This window comes from Nomascus leucogenys, chromosome 21, assembly GCF_006542625.1.
Source record: "Nomascus leucogenys isolate Asia chromosome 21, Asia_NLE_v1, whole genome shotgun sequence".
Taxonomy (NCBI): Eukaryota; Metazoa; Chordata; class Mammalia; order Primates; family Hylobatidae; genus Nomascus; species Nomascus leucogenys.
The window spans coordinates 54,409,785-54,430,795 of NC_044401.1; the positions used below are offsets into that span (position 1 = coordinate 54,409,785).

The window sequence follows — 21,011 nt, forward strand, 5'->3', positions numbered from 1 at the left end:
CATCTGCTGAAAAAAAAAAAAAAAAAAAAAAAAGAACTTACTTCCAGAGCCTGAGTCCACGGGGCTGCAGAGAGGCGGCACACAGCAGTCCGACTCTGCACCTGGGATAAAGCAGGCAGCTGACCATATTTCACACACAGGAAGAAGCCTGGAATGGCAGAGAGATGCAGATGGCTGGGTTTCAGACCAGCTTGCGCTCTGGCCCACCATGAGAGACACTTTGGTCAGGTCCCTTAATCTCTCACGCCCTCAGAATCCCTCGTGTGAGATGAGAACTCATATACTGATACCACATCATTTATCCCCTGGGTGGATGGGTTAAATGAGGTCACGTGCTTAGAGGGCCCTGTGTAGGGCCAGGGTATACAGTAGGTGCTTAGTAACCAAATGTGACTTCCTTTTCTCTACTGCACCCATCTGGATGTAGAAAGAACCTCAGACAAAACTCTTGCAGTTCAGTAAGTTGCTGCTTCCTGTTCTATACTGTAAGACAACCAATGTGAAAAATACAAATACCTGTCTGGCTAATTTTATACACAAATATGTTTACTGTAATGATCAAGAACTCATAATAACAGGACACCACAGCTATTCAGTATTTATTAAGCCCAATTACTACTAGTAGTGCTATAACAACAATTATTCCCATTTTGCAGACAAAGACAGTGAATTGCAGAGAGATACAAGCAACAAGCCCAAGACTAACAAGTGGAAGCAGCAGGATTCAAATTCTTACTGTCTGACCCCAAAGCCCAGGTCTCTAGGTCGCCGCACTAAACCATGGCACGGCACTTTTAAATAGCATTTCAACAACAGTGCATACAAGCAGAACCTTGATCCTTGGCTGAAGGGCTTTCAGTATAGTATTCGGATGGCGTCATCACCAGAAGCATTAACTGGTCCTTCTGGGAAGGTGTTCTGGGCAAGGGGCCATCCCTGGCATTGATGGCTTAGGGCAAATAGACCTTGGGTTCTCCCTCAGGCCTCCACCCCTTACACTTAATTGGCAGTGGGCCAGGCATGGTGGCTCACGCCTGTAATCCCAGCACTTTGGGAGGCCAAGGCGGGTGGATTACCTGAGGTCAGGAGTTTGAGACCAGCCTGGCCAACATGGTGAAACCCCGTCTCTACTAAAAATACAAAAATTAGCTGGGTGTGGTGGCGAGCACCTGTAATCCTAGCTACGTGGGAGGTTGAGGTGGGAGAATTGGTTGAACCCAGGAGGTGGAGGTTGCAATGAGCTGAGGTCATACCTTTGCACTCCAGCCTGGGCGACAAGAGCGAAACTCTGTCTCAAATAATAATAATAATAATAATAATTGGCAGTGGAGAAGTGCTTCTTGGTGCCTGGCAGATGGGGGTCCTGGTCTGCTTCAGGGATGGCCAACAGGGTGGGTCTGGCTTAGGACAAGGGAGTGGAACTGCAGACTTTGGCATGCCCCTCCCCTACTTCAGCAGCTTGGAAACCCAAATCCTATTGTGTGCTGTATTTTCTTCTTTTACTTAAACCTACTTCCTACATTTTCTACAAAAAAAGGACACGGATCACTTTTGCACTAAAGAAATCAAGTGTTCATTGGAAAACCCGCTTCTATGAAAGGGAACCGATGGAAGAGGAGAATTAAATTTCTGAACCTGGGAACTTGTATGCTTTGACAGACAGGACAAAAAAGAGAGTAAGAGGAGTGGTACTAAGAGTACCGGGAAATACTGGCAGGAGGAGAACAGAGTTCTCTCTTAGAGAGCAGGGCTAGGGGAGACATATTTATAGGTTATATTAAATCTGACATACAAACATATCCCATTTATATGTCTATTGTGTTTTCATTGCTTACAACAATAATCACCATTATTAACATCAGTTAAATATTCAACAATTAGAATAATAAGGTCACAACACCCTATTAGAGCAACAAAGTGTTGATCTGGGTTTGCTTTGGTGAATTGGCAAATCTCATGAGAGTGCTGCATGTGGCCCAAGCCCCCACTCAGCACAAGTCTGGTATGTTCCTCAATGGGACCTCCTCCTATTCCCCCGAACCCTAATCAAGGATCCCCAGTGCCTCCCTGGTGGGGAGGAGTAACAACGGCCCTCTCCTTGAGACAAGAGATCCTCTGTGGGGCAGCTGGTGGGTGGGTTTGGGGGGCACCAGGGCTGCTCGGGGCCACTAGGAGCCAAGAGGCTGGCTTTGGGTTCTGGGAAATCCCTCAGCGTTTCCAAAATTATGTTTAGTTAATGGTAAAATTGAATTTTTTTCTTCTGCCTGCATTACAGGCATTAGTTCATTTAAAAAATTAAATGAACTAATATCAAGACAAATGACTTGATGACTAAATACATAAAGATTAACAAGGTGGAAGCTTCTACTAGCTTCTTCTCAACGTCTGCCTGCAAATTCTCCTTTGTGTTAAAATCTTCCATTCACTGGAAGGAAACAGTAAATTATGAACCATTCAGAAAGCAAGCTTCATTTCACTTTTCAGGGCTAGATATCTCTATGGGCCTATAGGCGCATATAGGAGAAAGAAAGAACTACTAGTTTCTTCACAATGTCTGCCTAAAGACTACTGTAAATGGGATTTGTTACACAAACAGGAGGGTTCATTATGATACACAACAGCTTATTCACTAACCCTGTGGCTCCTATTTTTTAAATTATGAAATAATTATGTTCCTAGTTTTAATTGTTTCTAATTTAAATAATACAAAAAAGTACAAAGCAAAAAGTAAGCCTCTCTCTCTATAACCTCACTTACCCCCGAGTCCCACTCCTGGGTAATCTGTTAATAGTTTCTTGTGTATATTTCCAGACATGGTTTATGGTTATAAAGGCATATACAACACATATATTACATACGATATCATATACAACATTCTACACCTCACCTTTTTCACTTACTATTAGCTTTTCTGTGTCAACAGATTTTCTGCCTCATTCTTTTTTAGCAGTTGTATAATTTATCTAATCTGTATCATATTTAAGAACATTTTACATGTCCTTTTTAACTATCACATACAGTGCTGCTGAGGACATGCTCAGGTTCTGTGTAACTAGCGAGGTCATATCACAGAATAAACTTTCAGAAGTAGGATTTGGGGACAAAACTTATGTGCAGCCCCAGTACTGCAGGTTATTGCTAAATTGGCTTCTGTTGCTGTTGTTTAGAAAAAAAAAAATGGGGACTTGAGAGTTCAGGCAGATTAAGAGCTGCCCATCTGCCTGCGTCAGAACAAGTTCACTGAGGACATACGAGGTTAGAAGACCTCACAGCAAGTGGGAGGCTGTGGAGGAATTAATACATCAGAGAGACCATTCTCTTACTCCCTTCAGTGTATTCTATGGCCAAGCATGGCAAGAGTGCTTCCACCCTGTCTTTCCCAACAGTGCAGGGCACTACCACCCAGCTTCTACCTCTGGAGGAAGGAGCCTTAGGTTGCTGCACCTGGACCACATCCAGGGCCTCCACCCGCAGCCTGGGGAGGCTGCCTTATCCCCAGGCCTGATCGCACAACTCTAGGGATAGAACATTTGCAGGCATCCCAAAGAATCACTGCAAACCCTTTAGAAACGTACAGAGGCCCTTCATGCTCTTCTCCAGGCTCTTTGACTGCCTTGCCATTCCCCAAACAGCCTCTCACTATGCGGTCACCACCCCTGCTGCTCCCTCGGCCCTGTAGCTCCTGGGACCTCACATGGCTTGCTCCCTCACTTCTCTCAGTTCCCTGGCTGACATGCCACCTCCTCAGAGAGGCCCTCCCTGACCCTTGGACACTTTCTGCCCCCTAACCCTGCTGACTTTTTCTTCAGGAAACTGATCTCAACTTAATCCAATATTTTCTGCTTATTTGGTTGTTGGTGCTCTCAGCTCCATAAGGATGAGTCTTTGTTTTTTCATGTTGCATTCCAGAACCTACAATGAGACCTGCCATATAGTAGGTGCTCAATAAAGACCTGTAAGTACAGAGATGCTCTGGCCCCTGCCTGCTCTTCAGTAAAGTCTCTCCTTAGCCCCTAGGATCTAAATGCAGTAGCATTGTGGGTAAAATCTATAAACTGCAACACACAACTTCAGGTCTCTGTGCTCTTGCTTTTTTTATTCTCTCCACCTGGTATGTCATTTACTCACTCCATGGCCAACTGCATGAACTTCTATTCATCCTTCAAAACCCAGCTAAAGTATCACCAACTCCATGTAGCCTTCCCCAAAGTCCAGGTATCCAGGGTTCCCCAGCCTTACTCTGCAAGCATCCTACAGATATATCTGTTACCTCATAATTCAAAAACTTTTTTGTTTTTCTACTTCGCAGCTTCCCCTGCTGGGCTGTGTGCTTCTTCAGGGAGAGCCAGTGTCCTCCTCATCTTTCTGGCTACTTATAAGATGCCCAGCCCCAGTATTTACTAAGAAAAATGTCAAAAAAACAATTAAGTGAAGAAAAAATGCACTAAGAAAAAGCTCACCATGCCTACTGTGAGGGGAAAACAAGGCCTTGCTTGATGAGCCTTCTCTAAAGAATCTTATAAAGAATCCACATAGACCTGCAGAGGTCTGGATAAAGTCTCCTGTGTAAAAACAGCTACTATTTATTAGCACTTATCACATGCTAGGAGCTTTGTAAGCATCATCTCATTCCATGCTCTTGACAAGCCTAAGGGATGGGTATGTTTACCATACATCATCCCATTTTCAGAGGAGCAGACAGAGGCTTTACAGGTTTCCCAGGGTCACACACTTGACAGGAGGAAGGGGCAGCTGCTTAAACTGGGCTCTAGAACTTGCCGCTAAAATCTACACTTTAGCCATGGGGTGATGTGTTGGGGGCATGGTGGGGCCAGGTAATCCAAACTAGCAGAACTAGATGTTGCTAAACAGCATGCAGTGCTGACCTAGGAAAGGGTCCGAAGGGCACTTCTGATGCTGAATCAGGAGGCATGAAGGCTACTGTAGGCAAACAGACCAACTGTGCACAGGCCTTGGCAGCTTGGGCCCAACCATGACTCTGTATCTGTAGAGATGAAGCTGGAAGAGACCCTGTACCTCCAGTAGCCAGAACTAACACAGGCACCCCACTTATGACTCATCAAAGTTCTCAGAATGCGTTATCTCATTTAATCCTCACAGCAGCCCGGAGAGGTTGGTAAAGCAAGGAACAGGGTTAACCCCATTTCACATATGGGAGAACCAATTGCAAAAAATCTTCTTACACATTAAAACCTTTCCAAAGAGCTTAAGATGGGCTGGGCTTCCTACAGGAGAAGTCTTATTCAATTCTCATCTCAGCCTTGCAGGTGGGTGTCCAGGTGGGTGTTATCATTTCCAATTTACAGATGTGGACACTGAGCTCCAAGGGGGTAAGAAATATTCATTCATTCATTCACTCTTCCATTCATTCATTTCAACAGATATTTATTGAGCACCTAGAATGTGCTGGCAAGACAATAATGAACAAAACAGACATCGTCTTTGCCAGCATGGAACTTAAATTCTGATGGAGAAAGAGAAAATAATCAAATAAATATACAAGGATTTCAGATAAGAACTATTAAGAAAGAGTGATGGGGCATTAAGAAAGAGTGATGGGGTTGAGAGGGACTGGGGTGTGGATTACATGGGCATGGTCAAGGAGTGCTCCCCATATGACATTGACATTTGAATTAAGACTCAACGATAAGAAGGAGCCAGACACACAGGATCTGGTGAGAAATCTTCTAGAAAAAGGAAAAGCAAAAGCCAAGAGACTGACCCTGGGACAAGGCTCATACATCTGAAGGACAGAAAGAAGGCCATTGTGGAGGACGGTAATGTGCAGAGGGGAAGATAGGCCTGGGAAAGAGGCAGGGAGTCACCCCAGTCCCACAGAAAGAACCAACCTTCACTCTAGTTCCTCTGATCACAAATCTCATGTCCAAAGAAAATCAATTAAAACGTTCACGTGACTCAAAAATAAACACTAAAAACAAACTCCTCCAGTGAAGATAAACCAGAAAAATAAGGCCTCATCCTTCTGAATAAATAGAACTGAATACCCTTAGAGCTTAATTTGGGCCCAGCACACAATATGTGCTCAACATGTGCTTGTTGAATGGATGCCGTGCAAAAACAATTTTGATTGTATACATAGCAAGAATGGAGTTGCTCCCCAAACCCTGGACTAATGGGACTTGTGGGCTTGAGAAAGGGAAGTGAAGATGAATCAATGTCCATCTGATGCCACAATATTGGTTATGCACTTAACAGCATTCAATCCCACCAGAGGGTACAGGCTCAAAATTTAGAACTGCAGACACATTTAGATAAATGCACGGATGCCAGATGCATAATGGGTTACTAAGGGAAACGAGGATGGCCTAATTTTGAAGTCTGACATTAGGAAGACAAGCAGCCCTGGCCCTGTAGGACCCCCATAAGAAGAGTCAGAATCCAGGACTGATGTAGGGCCTGAACTTCTCTTGTGGGCTAAGCCCGCAATTTTAATTACATCTGAAAAGGGACTTGACACTTCAAGATGGGGAGTGGGCAGGCCAGGTGCCCATGACCAAGGCAAAGCCATGGCCAGATGCAGGCAGAGAAATAGTGCCTTGTAGATGATTTTAAGGTAATCTGTGGGCTTGTCTCACCTCTGCTTCTAGAGACTGGAACCTCATCTTCCATCTTTGCTTCCCCTAAATAAGACACCGTGTTTTTCTTATGTGTACCAGGAGCTCAGATGTTTGTCAAATGAATTAACTATAATAGCAGACAGCCTAGGCAGTCTACTTTGACTGAGCAATGTGGCCCTGACTGAAGTCCCTGGAGTTGGAGGCCGTGTGAAAAGGACAACAGGAGCCCACCAAACCAGCCACACAAGGAAACAACAAAGAGAGGTAAAGAAATGTTTTTGAGGAAGCTTGATCCAATACTTGAAGAGTGCTGTCACACAGAAAAGGAATTAGGTATGCTCTATCAAAGCCCCAGAAATCAACTTTTGGCTGAATTTAAGGAAGAACTTATTCCTAGCAAAATGTTTCCCAGACTGCATTTAGTGGAATGCTAGCATTCAGGGGCAGGGGCAGAGAGAGGGAAGGGATTCTAATTTATTCCGTAGGAAAATAAGTTTGGAAATTTGGGTTCAGCAAAGGTAAATGGATATTCTCACTGAAGGACATAGCTTTCATCCCTTCTCAAACTTATGTGGCTCAAAAGCTTTTCATAGGATGATATGAACATCTCACACAATCTCTATATTCCAATCTCAGCTCAGGGGCAAAGAGGAATCAGAGGTGTCTGACAAAAGCATAATTTTATGAAGGAGTGTGTGTCCCACTAGTATTTGAGTACTTTTAGGATACAAGATTCAACACCACATGGATGATACAGACAGAGATGCAATCTGAATAGAAAACTAGAACCATGGGTTCATTTGCCCATGAACTTTCATCTTGAGTAACCAAGTAGCTGGCAGGATGGTCTATACCGATGAGGATGCACACAAACTACCCATGCCTGCCCTTGGTGCCCAAATTAATGGATAATATGGATATTGCAAAGGGATCCTGGAATTAATCAATGCTGTTGGGTGAGAGGCTTAATGACAGCAGGTGTTCTTGCCAGAGCCCACTTTGACTCTTCTCATACAGTATTTTCTAGGATATATTGCCTGCCTGTCTGCCTTCTTCATCCATCCATCTAGTTTATAAATATTAACTGAGGGCCTTCCATAGCCTGGCAATGATGAGTAAAACCAGACAAGGTTCTGCTTCATGCCTGCCTATTGGGGAATACAGACAATGAACAAATACATTATACAAAACATGATTTAATTAAGGTTTTCCATATATGTTACAAAGGAAATGAATGGTACAAAAACAACAGTAACTAACACAGAGACCTTGTCCAGTCTGGAGTTTCAGAGTGAATTCTCTAAAGGAGCTCAGAAACTGTTCTGCAGACCCCCAAATGTGCAGGTCCAATACAAGTCTCTGACATTCTTCCAGGAAACCTCAGCCCAATGGTATTGGGAAAGACCACACAGGCCCACCCAGCACAGAAGTCTCCTTTCAAGCACATATCTAACAGATGCTCTATTTGAGACTATGATTCAGTAGGCCTGGGGTAGGTAACCAGGTGATTAAAATGCTGCTACTCTGTAGACCACATTTAAGTAGCACTACTCTATAAGGCACTTTAAAAGACATAAACAAATGGAGAACTAGCTATACCATGTCCATAGACAGAGAGGTTCAATCATAAAGATGTCAAATTTTCTCAAACTAACCTATGAGTTCAATAGACTTTTAATCAAAATTCCCACAGAGTTATTTTGTTGTTTTATTGCTATTCTTGTTTAATTCAACAAACTGATTCTGAAATTCATTTAGAAGACTAAAACAATTTTGGAAAAGAACAAAGTGAGAGACTTGCCTTACAGGCTCAAGGCTTACAATGAAACTATAGGTGTGGTATGGGCACAGAGATAGACAAAAAGAGACCAATGGAACAGAACAGAGAGCCCAAACACAGACTTGTGCTTAAAGGAAATTATGTATAGAAGATGGCATTACAAATCAGAAAAGAATGAATGAACAGTAAGTCCTGCTAGGAAAATAGGTTATTTGTATATTAAAACCTGGATTTCTACCTAATACAACATTAAAAACATAAAATTCCAGATGGATTATATTCCTAAATGTGAAAAAAAAAACCTGTAAAACTCTTAGAAGAAAATATGGAAAATCTTTTCAACTTTGGAGTAGGGAAATATATTTTAAATAAGACACCAACTGTGCAAACCCAAAAGAAAAATCGACAAATTCGACTTCAATAAAATGGAAACTTCTGTACACTGTAAATAAGAAAGAAAAGCCACACACTGGGAAAAGATAATATCTAGAATGTATCAACAATTTCTAAGAAAAGACAAACAATCCAAATAGAAAAGAATGTAAACCTGAAGTTCACAGGTACAGAAATCAAATAGCAAAAAACCAGACAAAACAAAACATGAAAAGGTGCTTAACCTCACAAGTAATTAGAGAAATGTGAATTTAAAATAGTAAGATATAATTTAATGCCCATTACACTGGCAAAATAAAAACTGAACAGAGCAAGTGCTGTCCAAAATGTGAAGCTGCAGAAATTCTCACAAACTCTTGTTTGGAGTGTAAATTAGATTAAATTTTTTTTTTTTTTTTTTTTTTTTGAGACAGTCTCGCTCTGTCGCCCAAGCTGGAGTGCAGTGGCGTGATCTCGGCTCACTGCAACTTTCGCCTTCCAGGTTCAAGTGATTCTCCTGCTTCAGCCTCCTGAGTAGATGAGATTACAGGCATGAACCACCACCCAGATAATTTTTGTATTTTTAGTAAAGACAGGGTTTCACCATGTTGGCCAGGCTGGTCTCAAACTCCTGACCTCAGGTGATCCGCCCACCTCGGCCTCCCAAAGTGTTGGGATTACAGGTGTGAGCCACCATGCCTGGCCTAGATTAATTTCTTTCTAAAGCAATTTTACATTATATGATAAAACTGACAATACATGTATGCTACAACCCAGCAATTCCACTCAAGGAAGCACATACTAGACATTTACTCAGTGTGCTTAATAATAGTGAGAAATGGGCAACAGTCTAAATGCCCATCAAGAGGACCTGGATAAATACAACATAGGCCATTCATACAATGAAATACTCTGGTAGAAAAATGAAAGAACCAAAGCTACATGTACCAATATGGATACATCTAAGAAACAATATTGAGCAAAGAAATAAAGTTGTTATAAAAAATGTAAGTAATGGATGCTAGTAGCATAAAATTTGAAAAATATGCAAGAAAGACCTAGGTGCTATTTGGGGCATATATGTATATATATATATATGAGATTTATATGAGAGTGGTAAATCTAAATTCAGCATATATATATATATATATACACGAGATTTATATATATAAATATATATGAGATTTATATGAGATATATATGATATATATATATGAGATTTATATGAGAGTAGTAAATCTAAATTTAGCATAATGACTTCTAGAGAGGGCAGGAGACAAAAGGTATCTGGGAAAAGAATAAAAATCACTCACAAACCACTGCCCCACCACACACACACACATATACTACTATTAATCATCATCAGAATAAGGGAGGCTTCTTCAATGAAGCCAGGCCTTTTTAGATTGCAAAGCTTCAGAAAGCATTTAGTCCAGCCTTTGACCCATACAGGAAACTTCTATCCAATATCTGGGGCAACGGATCCTTCTACCTTTATAACAAACTTGAAAGTCAGGGCCACTGTGTATGGTTATACAGGTCATGCACCACACAATTCTGGAATGTATATTTCATAATGTAAATTATGGCCCCTTGGGTTTTTCAGTGTGCAATGTACACAACCACAGTTAGCAGCCCTGTAAGGGTCACAGATTCTTTGGAACTCTGATAAAACTATGCCAATTTCTGGGAAAATGCCCATCCACACAAGTACTACTTACAACTTCAGTAGATTCAGACATACCCCCAACGATGATTGGCAACCCTATACTGGTCAACTTCCAGACATGGGTGCTCACAACCTTCTGAAGTACTTCCAGACAATGCTATGCTGTGAGACCAAGTTCTCCCCTACGCACATTTGAAACCTGCCTCTTTATAATCTCTGTCCATTAAAGTTGATCTCCTTCTTTTCCATATGACACTTCAGCTACTGAAAGAAAGCTAACCCATCCCCCCTAGAGACTTATGCTTTCCAGGCTAAACACACTCTTGACTTAGCTTATTGCAAACAGGCTGCATCTCCTCTTTTGCGCAAAATGAATTTTTAAACTGTCTATCCTTTCACCAAGCACGTCCTGTCCTAATAACTCACTATGCATGCTGACATATTATCAAAGAACAAGAAAACATTTCTCTCAGCTGCCCCTTTGGGAAACCTCTGAAGATTTGCACTCTTGCTTCCGAAGCTGTCGAATGCTCACAGAAGCCAGGAAGTGCCAGGCTGGAAGAAGGGTCAGGCTTTTTCCAGGACTAGGGGCAAGACCAACTGAGCAGAACCAGGACAGAGCCCCCACAGGCCAAGGGAGACAAGTTCTTCTCCACTTACTCCCAAAACTCCATGACGGGGGAGGTGGCATTCTGCAGAGACACATGGCTGTAGTTGCTCACATTCAGTTTCTGGAACTCCACACAGTTCTCTACAGTGGAAACAAGACAAGAAATAGAAGAAAATTAACCTCCATGAAAGCTGAATCCTGAAAAACATTCAGAGCTGATGTGCAACTAGGCATTTTCATCTAGCCACTCCAAGTAAACATGCGTCAAAGGGCATTGGGGAAAATCAATACTTTACAAACAGTTAAGAGGCTTGGACTGATTAGAACAGGAGGAAAGGTTTATGGGGCAGGGGGCCTTCTCTCTCCCGTTCCCAACCAACACTCCCTATCAAACTGTCTCCTCTACCCTTGTTCCCAAATCTTCTTTTATTTTTTCTGCTTCCCTGCCTAAGGCCTATCAGTAGCATTTATCTGTCTGGCTGAAGGGCTGTAGTGGAATAGAGGGATTAAAGGAATGGATCGTCCATGATGACCTTGGGGCAGTAATGCAGCTGAGACTCAGTTTTACTTTATGTGAAAAGGGGCTAATGCCACAGCTGTCTCATCAAGAAGTGATGATTGGAGGAAATGGTGTGAGCCAACGTATGTCAAGAATCCCTGGTTTCTTCATCATTCCCTCACTCGATCCAGTCAATCAGAAAGGACTTACTGAATGCCTCTTCTCATTTCACGAAATTTGATGTCCCAGGGAGATTTAATCTCAAGTAAAAGCAACCTAGTGTTCATCCTTCAAGGCCCAGTGCCCCTGGGCCTTAACCCCATCTCCAAGAGGCCTTCTCCAACCTCCCTCCCCTGAAATCTAAGAAAGCAAGAATTCAAAGGCCCTCCAAGCAATCACCTTCCCCAACTCCCTTTATTTTGAGGAAGAAGAATCTAAGGTTCAGAAATAGTCAAGGGACCCCCACCTATACCCTCTTCCTCCTCTATAAAGTCACTGGCCAGTGTGGATAGAACTGCAATAAACTCCAGCCAGAGCTCCATCTACTTTGCCATGGGTATTGCCCAGAAAAGTCCACCACCATGGGACCCATGTCCCTCTGTTTAGAGACACCTGGGGCACCAGACCGTGAGCTCCTCGAGGGCAAGGCCTCCTGTATCCATTCACCTCAGAGGCCCCTGCACCCCGCACCATGGCCAGCACGGAGCAGGAGCCCAGCTGGCTTCACTCTTGCATGTCTTCCATCTCATATACGTATGAACGCTCCAAACCACATCTGTAATCTCTGCAGGCAGGAATCACCTCCTATATGTGATGATTCACACATTGCAAGTGTTCACACACCTTTAGAGAAAGGGGATTGCAAACCAGTTGAAGAAAGAGGTTTGCAGTCCACTGGGGAAAATCCAGATTGTCTGCCTGCTTCTTGCTCCTCTTGGCAAGTGCTAACTATGTTTTGAAAGGAGGTGGTCTGGGGTCCTCAGTCAGGCTTGAGAGGAGCCTGGAAACCTGAAATTGTAAGCAAGATTTCTGAATGTGTCCTGTGCCTTTTTCTGGAGAGAGGAGACCTTGGCTTTTATCGGATTCCCTAAAATAGGATTTCTCAATTGTTTTTTCTTCCTAGAGCTAAAAAAAAATTTCTTGGACACCCAAGTTGACCAGTTATTTTTATTAAAACATTTAACCATGTACAAATAAACAATGAGTTATAAAGTCTTTGTGATTATAGTATTCATATAATTATAAAAGTCAAATTAAATTTATAAATTAAATACCGACTATACTACAGAACCAACACAATTTAAAGCGATAACAGAAAATGGAAGCATAGGATAATGTTATTTGGCAAAATTATATTGCTTTCCCAACAGAAAAATGAAACTGACATGTAAGAAGCAGAATCTGTTGAGTTCAGGTGGTTTATTCCTCCGTGCACTATTTGAGATTTGATTACACCATTTTCCTCTGGTTACACTTCTCCAAAACCCTCATTCCTATGGTGTGTTGCATTCTCAACCGGACTTCACTTAGTACTAATGCTCTATTTATGAATTAAATCTTTCTGGTCTTTTTCCCTTGGCCATCATCATTCTATTTGCCATGAATGCATCTTAAATTATAAACATGCATAAAGTCAGCCACTGGAATCTCCTGACTGTCTTCAGTTATATGGTGTTTGCTCAGACCATCCAGATACATATTTTGAGTATCCTCAAAATAAGTACATACAATTAAATTATCCTAGAGGACTCACAGGCCTCCAAGAAAATGTCCTTGAATTTTAGTTTGATAAACACTTCTATGAGTTCCCTGGCCAAAGGGAGGTTAAAAACAAGGGCCCTAAAGAGAGAAACAGCAAAAGCTCCACAAAATGCAACAACCAGGGGTTGGCGGAGTGGGGGAGTAGGGCAGAGTCAGGCATCACATAGGGCTAGAAGCCAGATTGCAACATCTCAGCCCTCACGATGGCAGGCCACTTCCAGACACAATCTAACCACAGGTTATCATATAGATGGTGAATAGGTCAAAGAGTGTGCGCCAATTCCAGTCAAAAGGCAGCAGCTCTCTGGAGCACTACTGGAGAAGGGTTCTAAGGCCAAGACTAGACTGAGAAGGAAAGAGTGCTACAATTGATTAGCAATGTCTTCTGTGAGCATGGCCAGCTTAGACAGGGATTGGGCAGGGATATGCCTTCCTTGGATTATAAAACTCAATGCTAATAGGAGGATATATGGAAAAATAAATAATATTATCAGAATCAAAAATAATCTAAAAGATTATCCATTCCAGCAGGAGTGGGGTTGGGGGCTAAATTCAAATGTCAGCTGGGTTGGATTGATAAAGTAAATGAATAAAGTGAGTTGGGTGGGGTTTGTGCTAACTCAAGGACAGATGTGTCATTGAAGGCAATAGCCACCTCTTGGCTACAGCAACTGCTGTCAAGCAGGAAGGTGGGTCTGGTGTCACCAGATCGTTTAAGTTTTTAAGATAGGCTGGAAACCTGAATTTTTCACGTGAAGTCTTCCAATTTTTTAATTTTGGCAACCAAATCTATTTTTTAAGTCTGCCATTCACTGATCTAAAGCCTGGTTGTCCTGTAGGTTCTCTGTCTGCAGCCCTTGATCTGGTCTAACCTCAGTTTTACAGGGGAAAACTTGACACTAGAGGCAAGACTAGTAATTGGAGCCCTAGTCCCCTGAGTCTAAGTCTAGTGCTCTTCCTCACACCCCCATCCTGCCCCCAAAGCGCTCAGTCTCTACATTTGACAAACAGAGGACAGAACATCTCCATTCTCCTAACCATGCCAGTCTCTGGGCCAATGCTCAGCTCAGGCTTTAGGGCTGCAACTCACAGAATGTACCGGAACAGGTGCAGAGCTGACCCCAGTTTCAGCAAGACTACCCTAGAAAACTGGACTCATGATGAGAGGCCAGGGACCAGGACTGGCCTGAAGGGCATGAACAAACCCCAATCCCAGGTCACCCAGCAGGACCAGCAGGGAGACCTCTGTGGGGCCATACCTGTGTTCCACTCATGCCCACAGGTAGCCCAGGGTAGCTCAGTAGTGAAGCAGTTGCCCAGGTAAAAAATGGCCCATGCCAGGATGATGATGTAGTACACATTCAGATGGGCCTCAATCACCTGTGTTGCATAGCCAATGCCTGAAAGGACAAAAGAAAGGAAGGAATTTGAGTCTATCTTTTCAAAACAATCTGCCTTTGCAGTTGACATTCCCTGGGCAAAATTTTATTTTCTCATTAACTCAACACATACCTTCAAATAAAGGGCAAACTTTCCTCCAACACGTAATGCCACCTTCACTTGTGAACTGCCCCAGAGCTGTCTCCAGGAAAAAAACAGGAATTCCACAGCAAATAAAAAACACCACATAGGGAATCAGGAATGCCCCTGTAAGGATGCAAAGGAATGAAATGAAAACTGTCCCTGCCGTTTCATACTTGGCGCAAGAACTCTTTAATAAACACCTACCACAGGCCAGACACGATGTTCTTTGAACTTGAGTTCAAGTTCCCATTATGAAGACCAGAGTCAGAAAACAGGGCTAGGTTTGTGTAAGCCTACCTCACATCTCCAAGCCTCAACTTCTCCATCTGTAAAATGGAGCCTTAGTTTTTAATATCTGCACTGCTTCCTTCATAGAAATGTAATGTAGCTAAGATGATAATGTAAAAGAAATTGTTTCATTGGCTCATTTAAAAAAAAAATTTTACATTTCATCCTCCAGCATGGGTCAAATTCATTCCTTCCCTGAATGTTGCACCCTTTTTCGTTTTAAAGTGACCTCAACAGACCAGGCGAGGGGCACCCCTTCCTCTTACTTTGGAAGTGACTTGCAAACAATCTTTGTCATAAAGAAGAGCATTCTCAGGGAATTATACAATGAACAATATCAAGCCTCAAAGAATTAAGTACCCCTACACATGAGGCCCAGGTGTGGTGTCAACTTGCAAGGAGTTTGCAACAAGAATCTATCTAGCAAAGCCTGGCTTTGAATTGGTCCAGGAAAAGACCACCCTAAGCATTAGTGTTCCTATCTTGAAACACAATACCCATTGCCTGGGTCTTTCTGTGAAAAAAATTAAATAACTGAGGTGAGCATGAACTATTACACCCAGAATGGGGATTTTTCCAAATCCCTCATTCTGTCCCTCCTGTCTAATAACAAAGCATGAAAACACATGCTATTTGCCACCATCTGATCTCACAAATGAAGGCTTTAACTGAAAGTGCTTTTTGCTAAATGAAGTCTCCTTAACCGCAAGGATTAATAGCAACAATTTTGATCAATCCTGATAGCAGGACCACATCTATCAGGGTTTGAAAGGGTCTTAGCTTTTCTAGGCAAGCAGCTAATTTAAAGTTTCATATTGGGAAAGAAATACTTTAAACTATTGTTGGGATCTATAAGGAGGTAAGTAAGGATGTTTTTTAAAAGGTAAACAGTTGAGAAGCAGATATCCCAACTACATTAGAAAGCAAAAAGTGTGGAAAAGGAGATAAGAGGATCTGTTTACTGAATCAAAATCTAAGTGATTAAAATCAGCTGCAGCAGGTCCCCTAACATGCTGTTATTTACCTGTGAAACCTCTAGAATCTAACATATGACACTTTCAGAAAGCCTTTTGACCTGTGTATTCACAAAGCTACTAATCCTTAGGATAATAAACTCAATCAAACCAGGAGATCTATGCGTCTCAAGGAAGTTCTTGGCAAGTCAGGAAAAAAAAAAAAAGACTCATTTTAAAAGCTTTACTCACTACAACCTTTTTAAAAAAAAAAATCTGAGACAGAATTTGTAATTAACCCACTTTACCGTGTTTTCTGCTTTTAGGAATGCTTTTTGTTTTGGCACAATTTCCTGTATGGAAAAAAAAGATGTTAAAACAATTTGTGCCTGGGGACTACCCTAGGTGTGCACAAGTTTCCAAGTGGACGCAGCTTACAAACGCTGTATCTGCAAAGAGAGGCGGGATTCACAGCCGAGAGCACAGGGCACGTTGGGGGTCTCCAAGTCCACTCCCTCTCTCTCCCTTGCCAAGCCACCAACACCGGCGGCCACTTCATTACCAGTGCAGAGCAGGCTTGGAGCAGCCTGTGCCTTCAGGATGAATGTCCCCAAAGAAAGGGCCTGGGCCAAGCAGTACCCTTCTCCCTCTCCCGGCAGCTGCTCGCACAGGAAGTCCTGCTCTGCACAGACTCACAGCGCGGTCCCTGCCAGCCAACTTCTGAGCCACTTTCACTGGGGTTTGGGAATTTGCTGGAGGGGCAGGGGCATAGCAAAGAGAAGAGGGAATATACAGATACAGGCTCTTCCTTCGAGAAATTGTGCCACCGAAGGAGGTTTTATAAGATCCCTTGCCATGGACCTGCCCAGCTGTCCTGCTGATATGACAAGTGGGGGTCCTGAAGGCTGGAGCCCCTTCCCTGAGCTGGGAAAGTTACGGATTCGCTGCTGCATCTTTTGCCAAACTGACTTTGAGAGGCTGTCACTAGAAAGGACTCTCTCATCACTGTCCTTTCCCTCTCCCCTTCTACATCTCTATGCAGAGCATCAACATTAAACCAGTGTTGCTGTTTGTCGTGGGTGACTCTCAGACCCGTAAAATAAACTGTTCGTTGTCAATTCTTCCACCAGAGGGGCCCCAAATATTAGCCCTAGAAATGGGCTTAAAAGCAGACGAAAGACTAGGCAGGAAACCATAGAGCAATGCCTCGCCTAAAAGTTCTCCCTGTTGTGAGTCCAGTCCCAGTTTAAAACAAGGCCTTTGACATCAGAATCTCATCTTTATTTTCGGTCGAGTGAGACTTCTCTGACCTTCAGTGTCCTCACCTGCAAAATGGGTAGACCCCTGCCTACAAAAGTGACTGCGAGGATGAAATGAGATGAGATGGTCAAAGGTGCTCGGCACTTCAGTAAGCGCGCAAAAACTGAGACCACTTTGATCACCAGGAGTCCCTTCCCCATAGGCCGTTTTCCCAGTCAGGAAAGCTGAGGCTCCAAGGGGCCAAGTGCCTGAAACACCAGGGCGCCTACCCAAAGCAAGGGCTCCCTGGCCTCGGTCTGCATCTCATGCTGGGGACAGAACGCGGGCAAGTCCCCGCGCTGGCAGGTGGAACCCTCAGGCGCGAATTGGCACGTGCGCGTGCGCACTGGCACAGGTGGGCCGTGCTCCGGGGCGAGCTCACACGCCAGGTGCCTGGAGTCGAGGTTCTCCGCTCGAGTTCCGCTCCACGCAGGCGCGGGAGGGGGTCTCGTGCTCGCCCCTGGCTCCCCGCCCCCACCGGGCGGGTGGCGCCCCCTCCCCTTCTCCTCACTATCACCTCACCTCCTCCGTTCTTGTAGCACAGGTAGGGGAAGCGCCACACGTTGCCCAACCCAATGATCTCCCCGGCCACGCTCAGCACGAACTCCACCTTGTTGTTCCAGTGGCCGCGCTCGTGGACCGCCTTGTCGCGCTTGTCGCGCGGGTCGCGCGCGGGCGCCGCGCCCCCGCTGCTGCCGCCGCCACCCGGCGCCTCGGACTCCCGCGCCTCCTCGGCAGCCTTCCCATTGCCCAGGGGCAGCGCCTTCTCCGCCGTCATGGCCGCGCTGGCTGCCTCGTGCGCCGGCCCGGCTCTGCGCCGCCGCCCCGGGCGGGCTGGCTTTTCAGGAGGCGCGAGCGGGCGGGAGGGGGAGGCAGGGGGTGGAGCTGAGGGACCGGGCCAGGCCAGCGCGGAGACGGGGACTGGGACGCGGCGCGGAGGCCCGGCCCGCAAGGCGCCCACGCCACCCCAGCCCGGCTGGGCCCTGGAGCCCGCGAGCACCTTGCGCGCGCCGAGCCCCTGCAGCGCCCATCCTTCCCTCAGCCCTACCCACTGGCCTGCTGGGACAAGAGTGGAAGCGCCCATTCAGGCCTGGGCTGGCTCCACTCACCAAACCCCAAAGTTCTACCACCGTCCATAACCTTCAAACGCTTGGGCCTCAGTTTCCTGTCTCTAATAAGAGGAATGGGCTCTAGACCAGACTTCTCCAAATTGAACTTAGACACCAGACACCTGCGGGTCTTGTTTAAACTACACATCACCGTCTAGTAGGTCGCAGTAGGCTGAAGAGCCTGCGTGTCTGACTAGCTCCCCAGTGACGCTGATATGTCTGGTCCAGGGACCACACCTTGAGGAAAAGGGAGTAAATGAACTCGTGGCTTCTTCCCAGCCCTAGACACCCTGCAGTTCTTGTTCATACTGGTGTCCGCAGCTCTCAACATAGTCAGGACCGTGTGGCAGTTAAGTGCTTGCGTCTGGAAACAGGTGAATCTAAGTTGTGTGATTTTGGCCAGTCATCTGATCCCTCTGTGCCTCAGTTTCCTGTTCTGCAAAAGGTAATATCAGTAGTATCTTGTAGGTTTTAATGTAGGGGATGGATTTTTAGGTAAAAGGTTATTAAGAAATGCCTATAAAGGTCTTGATACCTTGTAAGTGCCCAACGAACATTACCCATTGTTAGTATTATACAATGTGTAGACATACATACATTTGTCCATCTTCTTGTATAATATTTGTCTCCTCATTTAGTTGTAAGGATGATATACACTGTCCTGTTCATTATAATAGCCACAGAACCTAGCACAAGACTTGGTACATAGTATGTGCTCAATAAATATTTGTGGCTAGAGAGGAAGGGAGGAAGGAAAGAAGAGGAAAAGGGGAAGAAGGAAAGACCATTAAGCTGCTGGGGGCCACAGAGATGAACACTTCCACCTCTTCCATTGCACAGGCCTGGAGAAGTCCAGCCACATGAGTCCCCACCAACCCTACTCTCCATCTGTCCCTCGGAGCTCCCTCTGGAGCTCTCTTAGGGACAGGCTCCTTGCCTTGTAGCCTTCAAACTCCTGCCTTCTGCTTCTCCTTTCATTCTGGCTCCAACTGCTCAAGTCTCTCCCAACCTCCATCTCCCCAGAAAGCCCTCCTTTCCACCATCTTCCCCTTTCCCCTCCCCCCACTATCATATTTCTTGAAAGAGTAAGTTGACAGGCTGCCAGCCCTATCTTCACGTCCCACGCGTTCCTCGGCCCACGGCAATCTGGCACCCACCCCCACCACTCCTCTGAAAATGCTGTGAAGTCCCGGACGCCCTCTCAATTTGGCAAATTCTACGGTTCCTTTTCCATCCCTATCCTGCCTGGCCTCTAGGTAACTTTCTGCACCGTTGCTCCCTCGTTTGCTTCTTAAAATTCCCACTGGTGTGGTTTTCTTGGCATTGCCTGACGCAGCTACCATTTCTCTCCCTGCTTCTCTGGTTCTCCTTTCTCTCTCCTTAAATTCAGCCTTTCTCATTTCTTGAACCACTGAACTAAATGTGGGTGCCTCCCAAACCTCTGTCCCCATGTGCTGCCCAGGTTATGTTTAAAAGCAAGGATCCTGCGGTGTTCAGGGTGAGAGTATACTGAATTCAGATGGATGTGGCTTCGCATCCAAGCTCTGCCCCTTAGGTGTTCTGTTACCTCTTTGCCTCATGCTTCTCACCTGTTAAGTGGGCTTCACATGACTTCTGACCTCATAGGGTGGGTGTGTGGGTTAAAAGCCTCAGTAGGAGCTCTGTGAACAGTAGCTATTATTGTTGTTTATTATTATTTTTTAAAAGATGGAGTCTCACTCTGTCACCCAGGCTGGAGTGCAATGGCACAATCTTGGCTCACTGCAACCTCCACCTCCCAGGTTCAAGCGATTCTCCAGCCTCAGCCTCCCGAGTAGCTGGAATTACAGGTGCCCACCACCATACCCAGCTAATTTTTGTATTTTTAGTAGAGACGGGGTTTCACCATGTTGGCCAGGCTGGTCTTGAACTCCTGACCTCAGGTGATCTGCCCGCCTCAGCCTCCCAAAGTGCTAGGATTACAGGCGTGAGCCACCACACCTGGCCAGTAGCTATTGTTTTTATTGTGAGGAAGAGGAGGATGGTTAGTTCATTCCCTTGCTTAAAAGCCCTAATGGGAGGCCAACATAGCAAGACTCTATCTTTAAAATTAAAAAAAATAAAATACTTAGCCAGACGTGGTAGTGCACACCTACAGTCCCAACTACTCAGGAGGCTGAGGCAGGAGGATGGTATAAGCTTGAACTCCCCCAGGATTTCTAAGCTGCAGTGAGCCGTGATCATGTCACTGCATTCCAATCTGGACTACAGCACAAGACCCTGACCGCAAAAACAAACAAAAAAACCTTCATTTGACTTCCTTTTCCTACAGGATAAAACCAAATTCCTGGCCCTAATATTCAAAATTCCCCCTCAATCAAATTGTCCCAGCCTTTCCTTCTACCATTTTTGAATGCCATTTTTCTCCCACACTAAGACATCATTATTTTTATTTTCTTTTTGATGATCCTCAATGCTGTATATAGAATGGGCAATAAAGGAAGGAATTTTATCTTCAACCTCAATGATCTTACACAGAGTAGGCACATAGTAGCTAGGAGTCAATTTG

At 44.6% G+C, this 21,011-nt stretch overlaps 1 protein-coding gene across 1 annotated transcript in view; it reads right to left on the bottom strand.

Moving 5' to 3' along the window:
• SLC6A11 (solute carrier family 6 member 11) overlaps positions 1-18,192 on the bottom strand; it is a 123,295-nt gene extending 105,103 nt beyond the window's left edge. Inside the window, exons 1-4 of the mRNA XM_030801849.1 lie at positions 17,877-18,192; positions 14,803-14,937; positions 14,550-14,690; positions 11,081-11,171 (exon numbers count right to left, since the gene is read on the bottom strand). Of these exons, the coding sequence (XP_030657709.1) occupies positions 11,081-11,171; positions 14,550-14,690; positions 14,803-14,937; positions 17,877-18,132 (623 nt within the window). The 5' untranslated portion in view covers positions 18,133-18,192. The remainder of the gene's footprint in view (positions 1-11,080; positions 11,172-14,549; positions 14,691-14,802; positions 14,938-17,876) is intronic.
• Positions 18,193-21,011: the final 2,819 nt, after the last annotated feature.